Below are 20,371 nucleotides of genomic sequence, written 5' to 3' on the forward strand. Positions count from 1 at the left end.
CCAGAACTGCAGAAGAGTAATTGTATATTTCAGATAAATAAAATGAATTATTTGATTTGAAAACCTAGAATGTAGAGCCATCTATGTTTTTAATTTGATATCCTCAATAAAATTTGTATTACAACTACTTACCTCCTTCATATGGTATAGGGACCATTGGCTTTCCTGTTTCAACAATCCAGTCTGTTAAGCACAATCAAAGATACAATTTGTAACTAATTGCAAAGTGCTAAATAGTTTCTGTTTTGATATTTCAATTTGATTTGACATTTCAATTAAAAAATACTATAGGTGACAGATTATTCCCTTTAGGAATGCTAAACAGCAAGGCTAGAATGTTTGCAAATGTTTAGTCAGATATCTTACTTACCATCAGTACCAGGAATTGGGGATCTTGGTACTAGAAAAAAGAAAAAAATGATGGTACTTATTTAAACATTTGTCAAATTTTAATGCCCATGTGCTTTTAAATCCTTGAGAAATTGTCATTGCAAGTTTGTTTTCTTATTCATTCTACACATAAATTGCATAACATATCTATAACTTTATCTGCCACTTACCAGATATGTTATTATTTTAACCCAATGAAAAAAAATTTCTCAAGATTTATTATCATACGTGGCATCAGTTCTTAATTTTAATTATAACGTAACTTTAAATAATACAGTATATTTGTACGATGTGCTATATCGATTGATTTAACTAACTGAAAGATTACGCAAGTTAGTTCAAATGCAAATCAGTGAGTTCGGGGTTAACAACCCGAGAACTCAAATTAATCAAGTTTTCCGTGGGAAAAAACTCGAATCCCTTGGATTGTTTCTTTAAAGTTTGAAAACAATGTTTAAAAAATACAATACTCTATATAAAATGTGTACTTACTCCCTTCATAGTCCATTGTTCCAGTTGGCAGAGTAACTTGTATAGTCCAATAACCTTAACACAATAGAATATATACATTTATATAGTCAATTGTAACAAAAGCTACAGTATGCCACCAATTCCTAACATATTGACAGGGGAATGGATTATGCAACAACATATAATATGACATGACAGTGTTTTATAAAAACATTGTAAAATGCATATTATGCAGTATTATGGAAATAATTTACTCATTCAGATCTGAAATTAGTTCCTGTGCCTGTTATACTGTATACATAGCAGTTGCTCTTCACTAGTAATGATCAAATCTGTCCAGTTTCACTTTGCCAAAAAATTTGCAAAGCTGCTAAAAAATTTGTGAAAAATTAGCAAAACACATTTTTACGGGTGACTATTTGTTCTCTCTCCAAATTCATTGAAGTCAATGGGTGTTTTTCTTTTTGTCGTGGCAAAAAATTTCTTCATGGATTTTTTGCTGCAGTTTCACACAGAATTTGCAAATGTTGAAGTGCGTAATTTTGCTGTGAATCCATGCCTCCTGAAAACATTTGCTCATCACTACTCTTTACTATCAGGTTTTCTTTACACACTTTTTCAGATTTACACTGTTTCATTACCTTTTTTCCCTGGAATTGGACCTATGGGTTCTGCAAAAACAAGAAGATTGCAATAATAGTTGATTAGTTAATTATAGCTTTACCAGGGGTTTAGGATTTAACCATTTTTTCTGCACTGGAGTAATACATTCCAGCATGAAAAATAATTGTCTGAATTCACTTATGCTAGAATGCCCTTGCAACACCTATTAAACCCCAGGAAATATTTGGGATAACCAAATAGGTGTTTTTTAACTATAGAATCTCACTATTCCTTCACTATTTTATACCATGTTGCATTATTCAATTTTATCCAGGGCCCAGTGAGGACTGAAACATTGCCTTTCTGTTTTCTCAACAACTGAAGCCATTAAAGTACTTTAAATTTACTGGTATGCTACAGTCAACATTGTCTCTGTTGCCCATTGTCCATAATATTTGCTCCAGGCCAACCAATTAATCTGCCTGTATAATTTGTTTACAGACTAAGAGACGATTGATAAGATCAGTTAGATTTTATTCAACCATGGCACACATGAACATGTAGCCAACTTAAAAATATAACTTCAGATTCCACCTTCAATAAAACCTTCTTTACATCCCAAAGAACATTTCATTCCAAGCCTTGCAATTTATTGTAAAGGCAAATAAAGTATATATTGTACTTACTCCCTTTAAATGTAGTTGGTTGTCCATCATGTGTGAATTCAATGACCCAGTCTCCTAAACAAAAATAATATTTTTAAAAGTTAAACAAAAAAAAGTACATATAATAACAAGTATAACTAAGTTGTATTGTAGTAACAATTATATACCTAAAATACTGTAATTAGTTCCTAAATACATAGGATGGAATGTCCATGTAATATCATATCATATACTGTAAAAGAGATTATAGATAACCCCTTATGTACCTTGCAGTATACAACTATTTCCCTATGTGTCCTGTTTAGTCAGTTTTGGTGTGGGACACCAGGGGCCCACCAAAAAACCTTAGAGCAGGGGCCCACTCTCAGTACTATTATTCTTCCTCACTCAACCTCTATTCTCCTAGTCTCTTTTCTATACATACTATAATTGATTATTCCATCTATTTAGCCTCTTTTTCTCATAGAAATAGGGAATGACCATAAAATAGGCCAAATGTTTAGCAGCACAAGGGCCCACTAACACCTTGGCCCACTAACGCCTGGGCCCACTAACACCTGGGCCCACTGGGACTTTTCCTGGTATCCCGGTGGGCCAGTCCGACACTGTGTTTAGTTAAAGCCTATTTTTTTATAATGAAAGATCTATGTTCAATACAAGCCTTTTTGATGGAAGTCTCATTAAACAAGGGGAATACTGCCTCTTTGACTGCATTAATATATATTGTCAGCACAAAAAAGAATGGGCCACTAAAACAAACTTATTTAGAAGGAAAGTCAATTTATAAATAAGTTCCCTAGTTTTCTTATACTATGAAAAACAACTGAGAAATATGTAAGTTACCTGAAGGACTTGGTGCACCAGGTTCTAAAATGTACAAAAAAAATGTAACCATTTTTGCTGAATATGTTTATATCAGTAAATATCAGTAAAATCAGTAAATAAACAGTAGGACAGAGAACATTCTAGGTTGCAGTAGAAACATAATAGAAAGAGATAATGGAAACGGCCTAGAAGATTATATAATCTTGTATGAGTTCTTTGACCTAGGAAATTAGAAATGTGTTACAATACTAAATATCAGAGTGAGGGTGTGTACCATTTTGTAGAATCCAGGGCTTGAGTGAGTTGTACAGACTAATTCTAAGACTATGGGGCCCATTTACAAACAATCAAATTTAGATTTTTTCCACGAATCTCAAAAAATTTGTGATTTTCTATTTTTTTTTAAAAAAAAAGCTCTAAAAATGATATATTGATGAAGGGTAAAAACAAAAAAAAACTTTTCCAGGTAAAAATTGTCGAGGTCCTATAGAAGTCAATGGGAACTGTTCTGAACCTTTTGGACCTCTCTAAATTAATTTGGACTTTTAGAGAAATTGTCAGAAAAACTTATTTTAGAGGTTTTTTTAGAGGTTTTCAATATTTTTTTGTTAACCCTAATTTTCTGTTCATACTTGTTTTATTTCGATTTTTAAAATACATTTTATGACAGTTTTTGAGTTAGTTAGTTTATTTGTGGTTTCAAAAATCACAAAAACCATGAAAATGAGACTGTTGACAAATAGGCTCCCCTTGTCTCAGAATACTAATGCTATGGGTAGAGTGACACATGAGGCTAGAATATGACATGGCTTTTATGTTTTAAGATGTGTGTCCTACTGTAGATTTATGGAAGCACTGAATTATTTATATGCAGCTTTTGTAAAAACCAGTAATGTGAGTAGTAAATGTGATTAAAAAAAAAAAATAAATGTAAATATGAGAAACATTCTAGTGAGAAAATTCCTTGACTTACCCACTTCATATGGAACGGGTACAGTTGGCTGGTCTGTTTCTATGATCCAGTCTCCTAAACATGATAGATAGATATAAATTAATTTCAATTCATTTTGAATATCAGAACATGCACACATAAAACCATACTGTCTATGTAAATGAATTACCTGAATAAGATTTAGCATCCAAGGGCATACTATTAAAGCCCTTTTTCCATGGTTGACCGTTCTCTCAGACAATTTTAAATATCAGTGATTTACACCACATGCCTTATAAATTTCAGTTTTTCAAAATATTCCAATATGTGATTAATAATAATAGCAGAAGTAATAATATTATAATTATCATCACATTATTAATTATGTATCCACCCACATTTTTATGGCAGTTCAGATGAATGAATCTACTATGAGATCATTGACTGATGGAAAATTAGTAATTATAGTCTGTAATGACTTTGCCTAATAACTCTATTTTCTACAGCTGTAAAATATAGTTATTTCTACCACAAGTATTAATATAAACAAATACAATATAAACTCAGATGGTATTCAGCATCAAACACTTCTCAAGTGTTATTGTAAAATAATCTAGCAAAGCTTCAACTTACCATCTGTCCCAGGCATTTGAGCTATAGGCTCTAAAGAAGAGGAATTACAAAATATTAGATATTGCTGAAAAAAGGTTTAGCTTTTAATGCATGTATAACTAGTTAACTTTTTTCATGTACAACCAGACAACCAGAATATAAAGAATACTAAACAGGAATGCTATAATAGATATTTGATATAACAATAGACTGATTTTAAATTTAGTTTGTGTGTTTCAGATGCCAAGCTATCAAATATGTAATGTGGGCCCCATCTTCTTCTCTACAACAAAAGAACCAACCTAATTATGACAGGTAGTAATTAAAGCTACCACATATAGCTGTTGAGGAGGTTTCCTTTTAGGCTGCCCCTTTTGGGATAATATTTAATGAATCTTTGGTTTGGTCTAATATTTGTAATTTTATAATATATATATAATATGACTGTGGTGGAGAATAAGTGCCTGGTTAGGTATTGTGTGAAATAGGCTATGTACCACAATGACAGATTATAAACATATTGAACATAAGTTTTTTTTGGTTGTTATATTTTTACAAAATACTTTGGTCAATATTTACCAATTTTGGAAAATTTGCTATAAAACTATTTTTTTTTTGCAGAAAGTTTGTAAAGCAGTAATTGTTATTTTTTAAAACTGAGTTTATGGCATAATACTGGCAAATAGAATAGATGACTCTTAAAAATTCCACTATATACACATGTAGTTCTTTGTGATCAGTCTGAAAAATAGCAATTCCCACCAACCACCAAAATATTAGGCTTCTTATCATGTAGCACATTAAATCTTTTGTTTTAACTTACTCCCTTCATACTCTTCTACCCCTGTTGGTTGTTGGACTTTTATGATCCATATTCCTAAAAACAACAAATAATATGAGTTGTTATTGCTCAGATACTTAAAGCTCAATAAAATGATTTACAGTATAAAAAACAACATTTCTTAAAGATTATCAATGAATAATAAAATATTTATATTTTAATAAACAGTTTTTTTGAGTATAGGATCCCTTATCTGGAAACTTGTTTTCCATAAAGCTCCAAATTACAGGAAGGCAATTTCTCAGGAAGGCCTATTTATGAATATTTGAATTTGTGATTTTTTTTTTATTTAAGAAATTCACCAAACTTGCATAAATGTTTACTTATTTTTCAAATAATCTTGAATCTTGAAAACTCAATAAAAATGAGATGAAAAATGTGAACACAGCAAAATTGCATTCTATTCATCATTTTCAATGAGTCTACCAACTGAAATTTGTAAAAATCTAAAAACTTAAATTGTAAAAGATCTCTTAAATTTAAGCAAATAATTATATTTCTAAAAACAATTATTTTCTTTTTTCTGTAATACATTATCCTAATTGAGCCGCATGAATCCATATTGATGGCAAAAGCTATTTCATGTTTAAATTGTTTTAAGGTAGAGTGATCTAAAGATAGATCCTGTATCCCAAAAAAACCCATGTCGCAAGCATTGGGGATAGCAGATCATATACCTGTACTAGTTCCAGTAGCACATTTTTAGTTGTATTATTTTTAAATAAAACATCACCACATTTTTAGTAAATACTAAAAAAGATTACCTTTTTTGTTGGGGACTGGAGCTACAGGTCCTGAAAAGTAGAATTGGAGGACAATATTAAATAATATAAACAATATATTTTCTAAAATCTGCATAGAGAAATGATTTCAAGAAATTAGAATAACTTTTTTATTACTATCTTGATAGAACATTTGCTTAACTAAAACAAATGTTATGTACACAAAATTTGGTTACATATTATCAATGATTAAGGGAAAAAAATTTATTTTTTTCTTATGCTATTGTTTTGCATTCAATGAAACCTAAAATACATATTTACAAGATTTTGAACTAAGTTCTGAAATCTTAATATGTGACCAGTATGTAAACTATCTCATGGTTATCTCTACTGAAGTATATTAGGCAATCTGTAAGACATATGTTTTTCTTAATCATTTGAATAATTTTGAATTTGGTACAAAAATGCTTTCCTGTTGTTAATAAGGAAGGTGTAAGTGCTGAGTGTAGCCTAAACAAGAATATCAGGATTTATTTTATACAAAAAAGCTTAGTTTGGCAGCTAAGTTTTATTGACATCCATGTCCTGTAAAAGTATATTGTCATACAGGTGGCCCATTATTAGTAACTCTAATTTTATAAAGTTAAGCAGTACCCTGCTCCCTACTGAATCTTGCAATATTAAATGCAATTTATATACTTACTTCCTATAAATTTTGTTGGTTGACCTGGACGTGCTAGTTCCATTATCCATGCTCCTAAAACATGAGTCAATAACATTATTTAGATTAAAGCACAAAATACAATTGAATTTAATTTTAAAAATGTTAAGCCCTTATTGGTAACTTGACAACAATGTGAGATTTAACAAAAAAAACTATATAGTACAAATACAATTATATTAATATATTTTACAGCCTATTCATTGAAATATTCCAATATCATAATTCTAATAATAATATTTAAATAAAAGCCTGTCTAGCACATAAACATGGAAAAGGTTGCAAACACCACTCTGAATTCAGCAAAATAATTAGTCTATCAATAGGATTACATTCAACTATTAATTACCTTTAGGAATGGGTTCTCCTGGTTCTGCAAAAATACAATTTTAATTTTGAATATTGATATTGTTTGCTAAAAAATTAAGCAGTAAAACACAAATAAAGATTATTAAGCCCACAAAAAGCTATATTATCACACTGGATTGTCTAAGGGAAACAAAATGGCAGTTGCCACTAATATGTATGAATGAAATGTATATGCTTGGTTTGTGCACACATTCCATGACAATTGCCATGTATGGAAAAATACAAAGAGAAGATGAAAATGTGTCGTTCCTTGAAATAGCAATCTGTAACTTGTGATATACATGGTAAATGAACCACATATGTACTTACTCTCTTCATATTGCACTGGCATTGATGGCTGAGCTGTTTCTATTGTCCATGCTCCTAAACATTAAAATAAATATGTTTTAGCTTGTTTAAAAAGCAAATGTATAAATCCAAACCCAAGAACCCAGCAAATCTTAATCTATATTCCCAAATGTTGCAGATCTTTCTGAAAATGTATCATATAAAACAGCCCAAGATGTTAAAGGGCAATATTTACTTATATGCCATTTTGATATTTGATAGATCCATTTTCAAGACATAAATGAGCTTTAGTAATCATTTTGAAGATATAGTTTTCTTAAAAATGCCATGAATTCTTAATAAGAATACCAATGATTTGAAATTTCAAGTGACCTCTAAAAATGAGAAAAAAGTGGTCACAACAAACATAGCATTAGTTCAGCAGTCCTAGTAAAGACCACACTTATCAGACCCTGGTGTATCTGGGACAACTTCTACAGCATCATGTAGTATCTACACAAGAAGCTATGGATTTGAATATTCAGCCCTACATTGGGACAGTATCTACGGTTCTAAATTTGAGTGTTTCCGCTCTTTACTTCCATTGGTAACTGTCCAAGGGAAGGTCCAAAAAGTCCAGAAGGTCTAATTAGGTATGAAAGGGAAACTATTCTGTAAATTTACTTTTTTTAGTTCTGAAAAGCTTAATACAAAGGTTTTGTTGTTGCTGTTTTCTTCTAATGTAATGACCCCCCCCCCAACTCTCTCTGTATGTTTGACTGAGAGTTATAAATACCAACCTTCTGCTGATGGCATTGGGGCCACAGGTTCTAAAAGATAAACACCATACAAAAATGTAAGTTTGATTTAAATGCAAATATTATTTTTGTACAGAATTGTCAAACCATTTTATTTTTGAATCATTGTGGTTACTTTAGTACATGTCAAATGCCCCCAAAAATGGTAATAACTTTGTTTTTATAAAAGTTGAAAACTTTGGAGGAAAAAAAAGAGTACTTTATGTTTTTCTTACAAAAGAATGTAAATTTTGGTCATTGTTTATGCTTTCTTCACTGCATATATTAAAATAGGTAGTGAATACATCAAAATCATTTCAATAAGACCAAATAAAATTATATTTTTAAAAATCATTTTTACCTAAAACTGAAACATGAAACTTACTGCCATGTGCTGCTTTCTCATTCTCCTTTTAAATGGTATTAGGCATTACTCAGATGTGAACTGATACTTACTCCCTTCATACAATACTGTTCCTGTTGGCAGTTTCACTTCTACGACCCATTCACCTAAATAAATAAGAAACAAAGTTTGCCATATCAATTAGGATTTTGTTTGATAGTTTGATAGTTGAATGATTCTCTGAAATATTCAGTTGACAAAATAGCAGAATGTTATCTACATTTTGATAAAATCAGATTACCTTTCCTATTAGGAATTGGTGCAATCGGTGCTGCAAAAGTAAGAAAAATACATTATAAAATTTTATGATGACATCATGGAATTCTTTACTTGACCCATATTAATGCAGAATAATTGTACTATCCACAGGTACTCTTTGTATACCTCTACCAATTCTAATCCAATCCTTGCTACTAACATGTTTGCCTGCCTTCCAAATATGTTCACCTTTGGGGATGGTTCACCTTTAAGTTAACTTTTAGGGGGTTATTTACTAATCTGTGAATGCAAAAAATCATGAAAAAGTCGTGATTTGTTTAATAAAATCGGACTTTTAAAAAATCACAAATTATTCGGAATTTATTAAACCCAGAGGATGGAAAAGTCTGAATCAAAAAATACAACATCTCAGACCTGTCGAGGTTGCATATAAGTCAATGGGAGGAGTCCCAATGATTTTTTTAGATGTGCGCTGGGTTTCGTTCAATACTCCAAAAAATTTAGTTTTCTGGTGAAAAATCGTGAAAATCTGATTTTTTTTCCTGCAAACCAAATTTTCGGGAAAATGTAATAATAAATAAACGTAAAAAACCTGAGTGGATTTGATCGGAGTTTGCAGCAGAAAATGTTTAGATAAAATCAGACTTTGATAAATAACCCCCTAAGTATGTTATAGAATGGCAAATTTTAAGCAGCATTTCAATTGTTCTTCATTATTATTATATTATTATTTGCCATCTTCCTATAACTCTTTCCAGCTTTCAAAATGAGATCACTGACGCCATCTAAAAACAAATTCTTTGTAAGGCTAAAAATGTTTTGTTATTGTTACATTTATTACTCATGTTTCTATTCAGGCCTCTCCTATTCATATTCCAGTCTCTTATTCAAATCAGTGTATGGTTGCTAGGGTAATTTTTAACTTGCAACCAGATTGTTTATATTGAAAATTGGAGAGCTGCTGAATAAAACATTTTAATAACTCAAAAAACATAACTAATAAAAAATGAAAACAATTGTAAATTGTCTCAGGATATCACTGTCTACATCATAATAAAAGTTAACTCAAAGGTAAACAACCCCTTTAAAGTCAAGATGATGAGCTCCAAGATCCAGACAAAAGCTACTTTATGTAGTGCATGAATTCATTAACCCACACAACAGAGCCACCCCCATATTTGCTGTCTTGGATTTCAATGTATGTTGTGAATGTTAAATATATGAAATATACTTACTTCCTTTAAACTTTGATGGCTGACCTGGACCTCCTATTTGTATTATCCAATCTAAATACATATACATTTATGTTTATGGCATTGTCAGATAATACAATTAGAATTGTATGCTTAATAGTGCACAATCTGAAGTTTTATGGATGATTACAGTGTAATTATAATTACTCTTAGAAATTAGAAATGAATCACTTTTACATCAATTATATTTTGTTTTCAATATATTTTAACAATGGAACAGCACTTGCTGTCCTATTATGTATCAGCATATTTCATGATCAGAATTGGTCAATTACCTGTAGATACTGGAGCTTCAGGCTCTAAAAAAAACAAGGCAAATACTTTTTCAACAATACAATAGCCATTAAGCATATTTAGACTAATATACAGTGTATAGATTTTAGCTAAATCAGGGGCAAGAAATTGATTTTGCTTCAGATTGAGGAAGAATTTAAACATCCTTCATATCATATCAATACAGTCATATCAATGTATTTTATAAACAATATCAATTGCAAAACTACCCAAATAAAGAGATAGATTCCCTAGACAAAGGACCATGTTATTGTAATTGTGGACTGCATACATAATGTACACCATCATTCCTTAGGTGGGTATATTATAGTATAATATAATGCAAACTTGGAAATTACAAGTGTACAAATTTTCCACACTCCAAATAGTATGTTTATTGGACAGGAAGGGGGGTCCACATATTAAATTTTACGTCTCATGCTAACAAATAGATTTTCTAGGACAGTGCACATGCAGGTGGCTAAATGGCCATTTGAGTTTTGATTGCTAACAATTTGTCATGGAATAAACTAATGGACTATAAGACATGTCAAACTTCAATAAAGTTGGTATTTTTTCTATTAAAAAAATCTTTTGCTTTTTGGAACTTAAGGTAAGCAATTTGTGTGCTATTTGCCTTTTTGCCCTTAGATTATTTACCTGTTTTGCAACTTTGGAAGCAAAAGTGGCCACACTACACTATTTTTTATTGATTAATCTGACAGGAAATTGTATGCCTGTCAGCAATACAGCATCATCCTGTTTTGGAATAAATTCACACACCTTGGCTTTAAATTGTGACTGACTGACTATAGTCTGAATACAAATACATATCTGTGGGTCCAACACAAATTTGTAATGCATTAAAAGTTAAAAAGCATAAATAAAGAAAATAGCATAAAGAGTTACATGAAGAATGTTTATGAGGAAGGGCTTAACACTCAATCAATTACAACTAAGAAGCAGATATCAGAGAGAGAAGCCTATATAGGATATACAGAATTGAGTAGAAACAAGTCTTATGAGACTCTTTGAAAAGTGAAGCAAAGTTCACTCTGGAGAGCCAAATAAGATTCAGTGTACTTTATTCAAACACAACATGTTTCGGACAGACATGTCCTTCATCAGGTGCTAATCATCCCAGGGTCTTCTTCTGTTCCCTTATAGGATATGTTTAATTTACCTTTTTCTTTTATTCTAGTTTCAAAGTCCTTGGTTTACTAAAACATTTTTATTTGCTTGAATTCTTTAATCATCTTCAGTTTAAAAGTAAAAGGGGGGCTTACTCTGTTATAGAATATAAATAGAAGGACACATACACAATAGCCTATTCTTCAACATAATTGAAATTGATAAATACTAAAAACTGCTTTTGACAAATACATTCACAAAAAATTCTGTTTGTTTTAACAGAAATTCAAAATTTCCAGGTCATGCCTTGTAGCTTTCTGTTTCAGCAATCTGCAGAGGTGTCAAATCAGATTAACAAGGCATATGCCACAACCTGCTTTATATTTGCTTACTTTCTTCATATGGCACCGGTGCAGTTGCTTCCTCTGTTTCCACTACCCAGTTCCCTAAGTACAACAATAGAAATATGAATTAATATTTATGAATATTAATATTTCAGAATCATATTAATATTACAGGTTCATATTAATATTAATTTGAAAATGTTTAAATGATCAGCATGCTTCACACAGAGCCTATTTGAAAAACGTAGGGATGAAAATTGACATGGGAAAATATGACAGCCCTGGTCCAGTTCATTCAGTACTCATACCATAAAGTGATTCACATAACTCACTCCAAAGCTATCACTGCAATAATATTATCTTAGAGATATTTCATCCTGGTCACCTTTTCACATTTATAATTTTGATAAACCAGCCCCTAAGTGAAACTATGTCTTACCTTCTGGATCTGTCAGTGGAGATATAGGTCCTGCAAAACAGATAATTGAATGCTATTAAATATTTCAACAAATTATTAACGTTAGTGCATTACATTTTAGCACATTACTTTAGCATAACAATCTAGGGCCAGTTTACAAATGTTGCACAATGTGTAAAACCTCAGATTAAAATTTCTATATTTATTACCCATAAAACAGTGTGCACCTCAATATTCCAGTATTGTTGTAAACACCCACCTATTAGTGCATATGGCAGCTTGTGTGTCATGCACCAACATGTATACAACTTCATGCCCCTTTTAGTAAATAACATGAAAATTGTGGTTCGTGTTTTTTGCATTGCACATTTCTGGTGCAAAATATCAATAAATAAATTAACATAAACACTATCCAAACTGTAAAAAGTTCCAGTATTGTCTTTTTGAATAGTATGTAAAGTATGCACTAAAACAATCCTGCTAAAAAAACAACAACAAACCCATAAAAAATATCTTGACAGGGACAAAATCTTAATACCACTAAGATCACTGCAAAGTTGATAAAGTCAAAGAACAAGAAAGAATAAAATCCAAACATCTGAAACCTCAAAGCACTCTCAGAGGCTTTTATTCAAAATTACACTCTGTGGATGATACTTAAGTCAACCCATACATATACAGTACCTGTTCCAACACATCCCTGATCTCCATACCATTACCTATTATTAATACTCTATCCCTATCCTCCCCTCTAAATTATTCCATTTCTTTATAGACAAGTCTATTCTATACCCTAATGACAAATGAACAGAACCTAAAAAAATGGCCTTCCAGATTAACTAGTAGAAACAGGGCAGTTACTTTAAATGGTTTTTAAATTTAAAAAGAAAGGGGGGATATATGACTATTAACATTAATGTTATACAAATATACAAATGTTCAATACAGATGGCACACCCAAAAAGGGGCACATCACACTGTAGACATATTACACATTGTAGACATGTTGCAGAAATGGTTATGGTTACGATTGTATTGTACCTCTTCTGCTATGTTGAATATAAGATGTAACAAATATACTCACTTCCTTCAAAGAGTCTGGTTCCAGTTGGGAATTGCACGCTTATAATCCATATTCCTAGAAAAAAGACACAACAGAAATATTTGATCTTTTTTTCTCACTTAAGCATAAGCAAATGTACCATCAGTATTTAATCTAGCTATTAGGAGAACATTTTTATTGACAGTGCAGTTGAAAGAAGGAACTTTACCTTTCTTTCCAATAACTGGAGCAAAAGGTTCTAGAGACGGTTACGAAGGAGAAACACAAACATATTTTAATATTCATGAACAATACAAATATAAAAACATTTACAATGTCTATCATCTGACATGCATAGCTACACACTTGTGTGCACCAGATGCATCAACTACTTGTGGGATTTCCTTTGGTTCCTTTTTATTATTTAAGTTATCACCTCCAAGGTAAGCTTGAACTTAAAAAATCCAACATCCACTGCCAAATGGTCTGGTATTCACTGCATTTGTCTTATTCAAAGCATCTCTTTAGAATAAAACAAATTAATGATCACAGGGCGGCAGCTCCTAAGGTGTGTTGTAAATTGAACACTCTACACTCATATACAAAGTCCAAGTGAGGTCCTAGTTAGGTGTTTTTCATATGTATACCTCCACCTGATTAACTCCATGAACCCTCATTTAATCTGGATATTGTAAAATCAAATAACATTTATTTACTCACTCCCTTTAAATCGGCTTGGTTGACCTGAATGCCCCATTTGTAGGATGAAATCTATAATGCAAAAGTGAAATCATGCCATGTACACTAGATTAAATCACAAAGTGCATTCATTGATGTATTTAAAACAGGCTGCATCTAGAAATTGTATATTTTAATTATATATATATATATATATATATATATATATATATATATAGGCTTTTTTGTTTGTTTTTTTAAACAGTTTGTTTTTCTATATTATGTCTTTAAAAATTATGAAAGGAGCATTACCTTTGAAAACTACTACTCCAGGCTCTAGAAAATAAGAAACCTTGGTTACCCTTATTAGTTTAGTTGATATTAGTAATAGTATAAAGGACACTTTTAAAAACATTAAATATACATCTTAATTAAGCAGATTAAGTAATACTAAAAATAACCAGAGAGGCATAATCATTCGAAGCTGAATTAGAATATTTTCAAGTTTTCAAGTTTCCTGAAAATTCCTTTACTGAAAATCATATAAAACCAGCTTGAGCACACTTGCGTAGAAAACTCAAATTATAAAAATAGCATGGATAGAGAAATACACCTCGCATTGCCTTCAGCATAAACTCGGCTGCTAATTTTGTACATTTGAGTTTTCTAATTGTTTACCATTAAAAATCAAATATTCAAGTTTTGAAAACCCAAGATCAATTTAAGATTGTGGGTTTTTGGCAGAAATAACAGTAGGACAACAGGAGATAGCACAGACAATTTTACAAAAATCCCTATAATTGGGGGTACTAGTAAGTTTCTTTTTTTACAACCCTGGCTTTGGGGCGAAGTTGCTTGGGGCTTCATTTGAGTCTTCTATGCTTGGCCTCTTTAGAATCCATTTGCTGTACAGTAGGAATAAAATATGCCTAATCACTATCAAGCTATTGTGCCAAGACCATGGGATAAGCAAAATGCCAAAAATGCCAAATAGATAGTGATGGGGAATTTCTCCCGTTTCGAAATGCAAATTTTGTCGCTGGCGTCAAAATATTTTTGACCCCATCGAAAATTCTGACGCCGGCAACAATTCAGATGCTGGGGCCAATTCTGATGCCCATTACAGTCAATGGGTGCCTATTTTGGCGGCAATTTCGTGAATTTATTCGCCAGCAGCGAAACATGGAAATTCGCCACAAATTTGCGCCTGACGAATGAATTCGCCCATCACTACAAATAGACAAATAATGCTTCTCTAAATGAATCAAGGTTTTATCTGACATTTTTCAATATTCTCTGTTTTCTTTCATTTTCGTTTCTCAGATTTTAATAGTATTACCATAAAATTTATCAAAACCAAATCTGGTATTAGTTTGGAAGATCTAAAAAGTATAATTGTATACAAATACTCCAAAAACCAAACCTACAAACCTATTCTAAATATTTGGAGTTAGGTATTTTTTTATTTTTTTGCTATTGTAATTTTTTTGACCAAATGCATTAAAGTCAATGGCCATTTTTTGTCTTGGTAACTTTTTTTGTCTTTGCAAATTTTTCCACTGCAAATTTTTGCCGAAGCTTCACAAAAATTTTTTTGCAGATAGCGAAATGAGCAATTTGCCATGAATCCAAGGCTGTTTTGCTCATCTCTATTATCAATTTCAGTTTAAATTGAACATAGGTTTACTATGCATATACTCACGCTCTTCATATGGTATTGGTACAGTTGGCTCCAAGGTTTCTATTATCCAGTCATCTAAATACAACATATCATGTGTTACATGCATGGAGACATCATACCATTTGTGATAACTGTATTTCACATGTTAAGTACAAATAGCTCAAGGGCACAGCACAAGTGCAGAAGTGCTCAGGGATTGCTGACAGTTTCTGTGGACATGAGAATGTACATTCCAGTGGGAACATAGTACAAAAGTATAAAAAAATTATAGTCCTTTGCATCCCTTTTTTCTATTATGCAATTATGCAATGGTTACATGGTTAATATCTACTGTAAATATATTCATCAGTTATTTGCCTGACTTTATTCAGAGTTTTTCTGCTAGGTGATAGCTAACTGGTTGTCCATCAATATACAGGCATAGGACCTGTGACCTAGAATGCTTGGGACCTAAGGGTTTTCTGGATAAGGGGACCTGTTACCTAGAATGCTTGGGACCTATGGGTTTTCTGGATAAGGGGTCTTTTTAAACATTAAATTAACTCTATAGGATTGTTTTGTCTCCAGTAAGGTTTAATTATATCTTAATTGGGATCAAGTAGAAGATTGTTTTTGACTGTTATGTTTTATATTTTTGAATTATTTAATCAGAAGGGAGTCGATGGGAGAAGGCCTTCTCGTAATTCAGAGCTTTCTGGATAACAGGTTTCCTCATAACTGAACCCATACTTGTACTATTATTAACAATAAACATGTGTGTCTCATAACAGGACCTACAGTGGTTTCTCAATATTGTGTTAAATATTGGTTTACATAACTTATATTCTTACCATCTGAACCTGGGAATGGTGATACAGGTTCTGTAAAAGAGAATACATGGTTAGAGGGCATCAACATATTCTGCAGTAGTTTTTTAATGGAAGGGGCCCATGCTCAATAGACCTTACAATCTAATAGGGAAAATAATTAACTTTTTTTCTCTTTATGAAACATTGGAGACAAATATAATTTGGTAATACATTATATATCAAAACAATGCGCAAACACTGCTATTTGGACAAAGCACATTAACTAGATAATTTGATAATAAATGGCTCAGCTGTTTAGTATATTGTGACAACTTCAAAGACAAATCTTACCTACATCAGTAAGGGACTGGGTCAATACTAAGGCCAGTGGCAGAGATATTGTTACCTTTGTTGGCAGAGAAATTTATGTATGATGTGCCTTAAATTGGCCTAACCCATGTACTTGTTGATTTTTGTTTTTGAACTGCTAGCTTACAATTGATATACTCACTCCCTTCAAACTGCATTGTTCCTGTTGGGACTACCACATTAATAATCCATGCATCTAAAAAAGAAAATAATTAATGCTTTACAATTGTATACTTAAAACATTAGAACATTATTTGATAAAAATATACTGGCTTTAAAATATTACCTTTCTTTTCAGGATGTGGAGCTACGGGTCCTTTGAAAAGATTGACAGATACATTGTTAATTTAATACATTATCTGTTTGAATGCAATAGGAAAGTGTTATTAATTTAACAGTACTTTGGGTTTTATTAAAAAAAAAGCTAGAACAGATTACAGATACAATGTATGAATCTAACATAATTCAATAATAATGTTCTCTACTTTCTGCTGAAGGCATTTAAGAAATGTTTAAATATCTCTATATATTGCAGTTGTAAATTACATACAAGTATTAATTATTATAGTATTAATATATTATTAGTATTACTTGCACATCTGCAAAGTGAGCAAAGAGTCCAATGTGTAAAAGAAAAACTTTAAAGTTTAAGCCATTGCAAACAATATAGTACTATCACACTCATTTACAGGGTACTAACATCTGGCCCACTAAGGGTTGCAAATAGTGATGGGCGAATTTGCGCCGTTTCGCTTCGCCGAAAAATTTGCGAAATTCGCGAAACGGCGAAAAATTTGCGAAACGGCGCCGGCGTCTCGTTTTTGACGCCGGCGCCCGTTTTTCCGACGCCGGCGCCCGTTTTTGACGCCGGCGTCTGTTTTTCGAAAAAAAAATTTTGACGCCAGCGAATTTTTTCCGCGAATTTTCGCGGGAGTTTCGCGAATTTATTCGCTGGCGGCGAATCGCGCAAATTCGCAGCGAATTCGCGCCTGGCGAATAAATTCGCCCATCACTAGTTGCAAAATTGAGCCATGTAGGGCCAATACGGGAAGCACTGAGCAAAGCAAAAAAACCCTTATGTTGACTTCAATTTAATTAATATGAAAAGTAAATTAATGATTGTATTGAAACAGCTACTGTATATTTGCCATTTGTAATATGTACAAATGTTGAATTTGGATGACAGTTTTCCCACTAAAGGAAATAAGGAGGTAGGCAGTAAGTTATCTGTGCTGGGTATATGCTTTGTATGTGCTAATGATAACAAATAATTATCTAACTTATTTTTATTGACACTGATCATTATATCTGTTTAACCCTTGCTTTTTTATTATTATTTTTATTATTCATTATACTTACTCCCTCTGAATTTTGTTGGTTGACCTGGAGCCCCAATTTCTATAATCCAATCTAAATACAAAATAAGTACATATCATTTTTGCAGTTGTCAATAGCAACAAATAACAGCAATTATGTCATGACATGTCATGACACATTTAACACACACATCCAAGTGGCTTCATCTGTATGAGTTGATTCTGGGAAGTTTAGACTTTGGGTAGAGGGTGATACAGAAAGGGTTTTATAATTATGATTTCCTTTATACATATGTATGATATCTAGACAGGGGTTCACTTTAAAACATATAATAAAGACTGGAAGTGGTGTTTTAATTCTAATAAAGGAGCTGGAGGGATCCATAGGATTACCTTCCCCCATGCTTTGGAAATCCCCTATTTGCATAAGTACTGTTATTCAGAGACCAGGGTGGATTGAAATCCCCCAATGGAGCAAGTAGTCCATGACCATTTCCTGTTAAGCTTTACATAGTAACATAGTAAGTAAGGTTGAAAAAAGACACATGTCCATCGAGTTCAACCTTTTTTTTTTTTATTAACTACCTATCTGCCAGTTGATCCAGAGGAAGGCAAAAAACCCCATCTGAAGCCTCTCCAATTTGCCTTAGAGGGGGAAAAATTCCTTCCTGACTCCAAAATGGCAATCGGACTAGTCCCTGGATCAACTTGGACTATGAGCTATTTCCCATAACCCTGTATTCCCTTACTTGCTAAAAAGCCATCCAACCCCTTCTTAAAGCTATCTAATGTAATAATTTAAGCTATTTAATATAATGATTGTTATATTTTAGCTCTTCCTCATTTCCTCCATCTGTCCTACAGATTGGATGACTGCAAGATAGCCTGGGACAAACAAGGCCTCAATAAAGAGTTCTGTGCCATAAGGGAATCAACCCTTTACAGAACTTGGGGAACAGGGAGTCAGTGAATGATGGTTAGACAAATATAGGGTTAGCTTTGTCATAGTATGTTCTAGGAAGGTACGATAATTAAACTAGGGCTTCAACCTTCTAAAGTGAAGGGACCAGACTATGGAAAACAGATTCAGATCAACTTCTATATCTCTCATGATTTCTACTAGAGGGGATTATAATCATTTGCTGGCAGACTTAAAGGTGTATCTCACAATCTACCAAGCCATCTCCACAGTGGTGTCAATGCAAGCTCTGTGTTTGAATATATCATCTGCAAGTTCTTGTATTAACCCCTTGGGGTGTTTGACAAAAAAACCATGTTGCCTGTTTAAAAATCTCTGGCATTCATTATATGTTATTACAGCAGCACCACTACCTTCCTCTACCTAACATTGTGATGGCCTGTATGAGAAAGAATGTCTGAATGTAACCAGTGCTCATAACATCTGTTAGTCCTACATTCCAGGCCAAGATAGGGATACAGAGAGTATAAAGGAGGAGAGGAGGAATGGGGAAGCTGGATTTTGGTGGACATTTTGACACCATGGAAGCGATAGAGATCATAGATCAAGTTAGGAGATTTAATTTTCTGCAATTGTCTGATACTGGGGTAACTGTGTTATGGACTATTGCTTAAACCTGATGCTGTACTGTAATGTAAAATGGTATTTTACTGATCTTTTCTTTAGCCGTGGCATCATTTTGCCTGGTCTTACAGTATTTTATAACCACGGGGAGTGTACCTTTCTCAAACCCATTTATGTGCTAAATTTCTTTTGAATTAAGGGACATATGTTAATTCTAATATTGATATCCTAAATATTACATATTATAAGCTAGTTTTGCCAAATCTCAGTATTTTAAATACTTTGAACTTTAATTATGGATACTCTATCATTTGCAATAAAAATAATTAAAATATTTTTCAAATATATGTGTTTTATGGTAATCAGGAGTTGTCAAATTACCTTTGGGAACTTCAGATCCAGGTTCTATAAAAATAAAAAAGACAGTAAAGTGAATGTACAAATAATTATATATTTATGTGTGTATATATATATATATATATCTATATATATATATATATCTATCTATATCTATATATCTATATATATATATATATATATATATATATATCTATATATATATATCTATATATATATATATATATATATATATATATATATATATATATATATATATATATATATATATATTAGGTATATACATCGCCACAGTCACTGGTTAAAAATACAGTAGAGGCTACTAGAAAGAAAACCAGAACC

At 32.1% G+C, this 20,371-nt stretch overlaps 1 protein-coding gene across 13 annotated transcripts in view; it reads right to left on the minus strand.

Moving 5' to 3' along the window:
* Nucleotides 1-20,371, minus strand: part of LOC108696888 — a 369,929-nt gene that overhangs the window by 184,918 nt on the left and 164,640 nt on the right. For all 13 annotated transcript variants that reach the window (XM_041569828.1, XM_041569827.1, XM_041569829.1 and 10 more), the window contains 30 exons: nt 20,054-20,077; nt 18,173-18,223; nt 17,100-17,129; nt 16,956-17,009; nt 16,487-16,516; nt 15,678-15,731; nt 14,288-14,311; nt 14,018-14,068; nt 13,527-13,556; nt 13,340-13,393; nt 12,277-12,306; nt 11,886-11,939; nt 10,365-10,388; nt 10,072-10,122; nt 8,859-8,888; nt 8,671-8,724; nt 8,218-8,247; nt 7,460-7,513; nt 7,131-7,154; nt 6,764-6,817; nt 6,103-6,132; nt 5,321-5,374; nt 4,519-4,548; nt 3,928-3,981; nt 2,973-2,996; nt 2,151-2,204; nt 1,503-1,532; nt 883-936; nt 371-400; nt 133-183 (listed from right to left, as the gene is read on the minus strand). In XM_041569828.1, coding sequence (XP_041425762.1) covers nt 133-183; nt 371-400; nt 883-936; nt 1,503-1,532; nt 2,151-2,204; nt 2,973-2,996; nt 3,928-3,981; nt 4,519-4,548; nt 5,321-5,374; nt 6,103-6,132; nt 6,764-6,817; nt 7,131-7,154; nt 7,460-7,513; nt 8,218-8,247; nt 8,671-8,724; nt 8,859-8,888; nt 10,072-10,122; nt 10,365-10,388; nt 11,886-11,939; nt 12,277-12,306; nt 13,340-13,393; nt 13,527-13,556; nt 14,018-14,068; nt 14,288-14,311; nt 15,678-15,731; nt 16,487-16,516; nt 16,956-17,009; nt 17,100-17,129; nt 18,173-18,223; nt 20,054-20,077 — 1,218 coding nt within the window. The remainder of the gene's footprint in view (nt 1-132; nt 184-370; nt 401-882; nt 937-1,502; nt 1,533-2,150; nt 2,205-2,972; nt 2,997-3,927; nt 3,982-4,518; nt 4,549-5,320; nt 5,375-6,102; nt 6,133-6,763; nt 6,818-7,130; nt 7,155-7,459; nt 7,514-8,217; nt 8,248-8,670; nt 8,725-8,858; nt 8,889-10,071; nt 10,123-10,364; nt 10,389-11,885; nt 11,940-12,276; nt 12,307-13,339; nt 13,394-13,526; nt 13,557-14,017; nt 14,069-14,287; nt 14,312-15,677; nt 15,732-16,486; nt 16,517-16,955; nt 17,010-17,099; nt 17,130-18,172; nt 18,224-20,053; nt 20,078-20,371) is intronic.

Source organism: Xenopus laevis, chromosome 7L, assembly GCF_017654675.1.
Source record: "Xenopus laevis strain J_2021 chromosome 7L, Xenopus_laevis_v10.1, whole genome shotgun sequence".
Classification (NCBI taxonomy): domain Eukaryota; kingdom Metazoa; phylum Chordata; class Amphibia; order Anura; family Pipidae; genus Xenopus; species Xenopus laevis.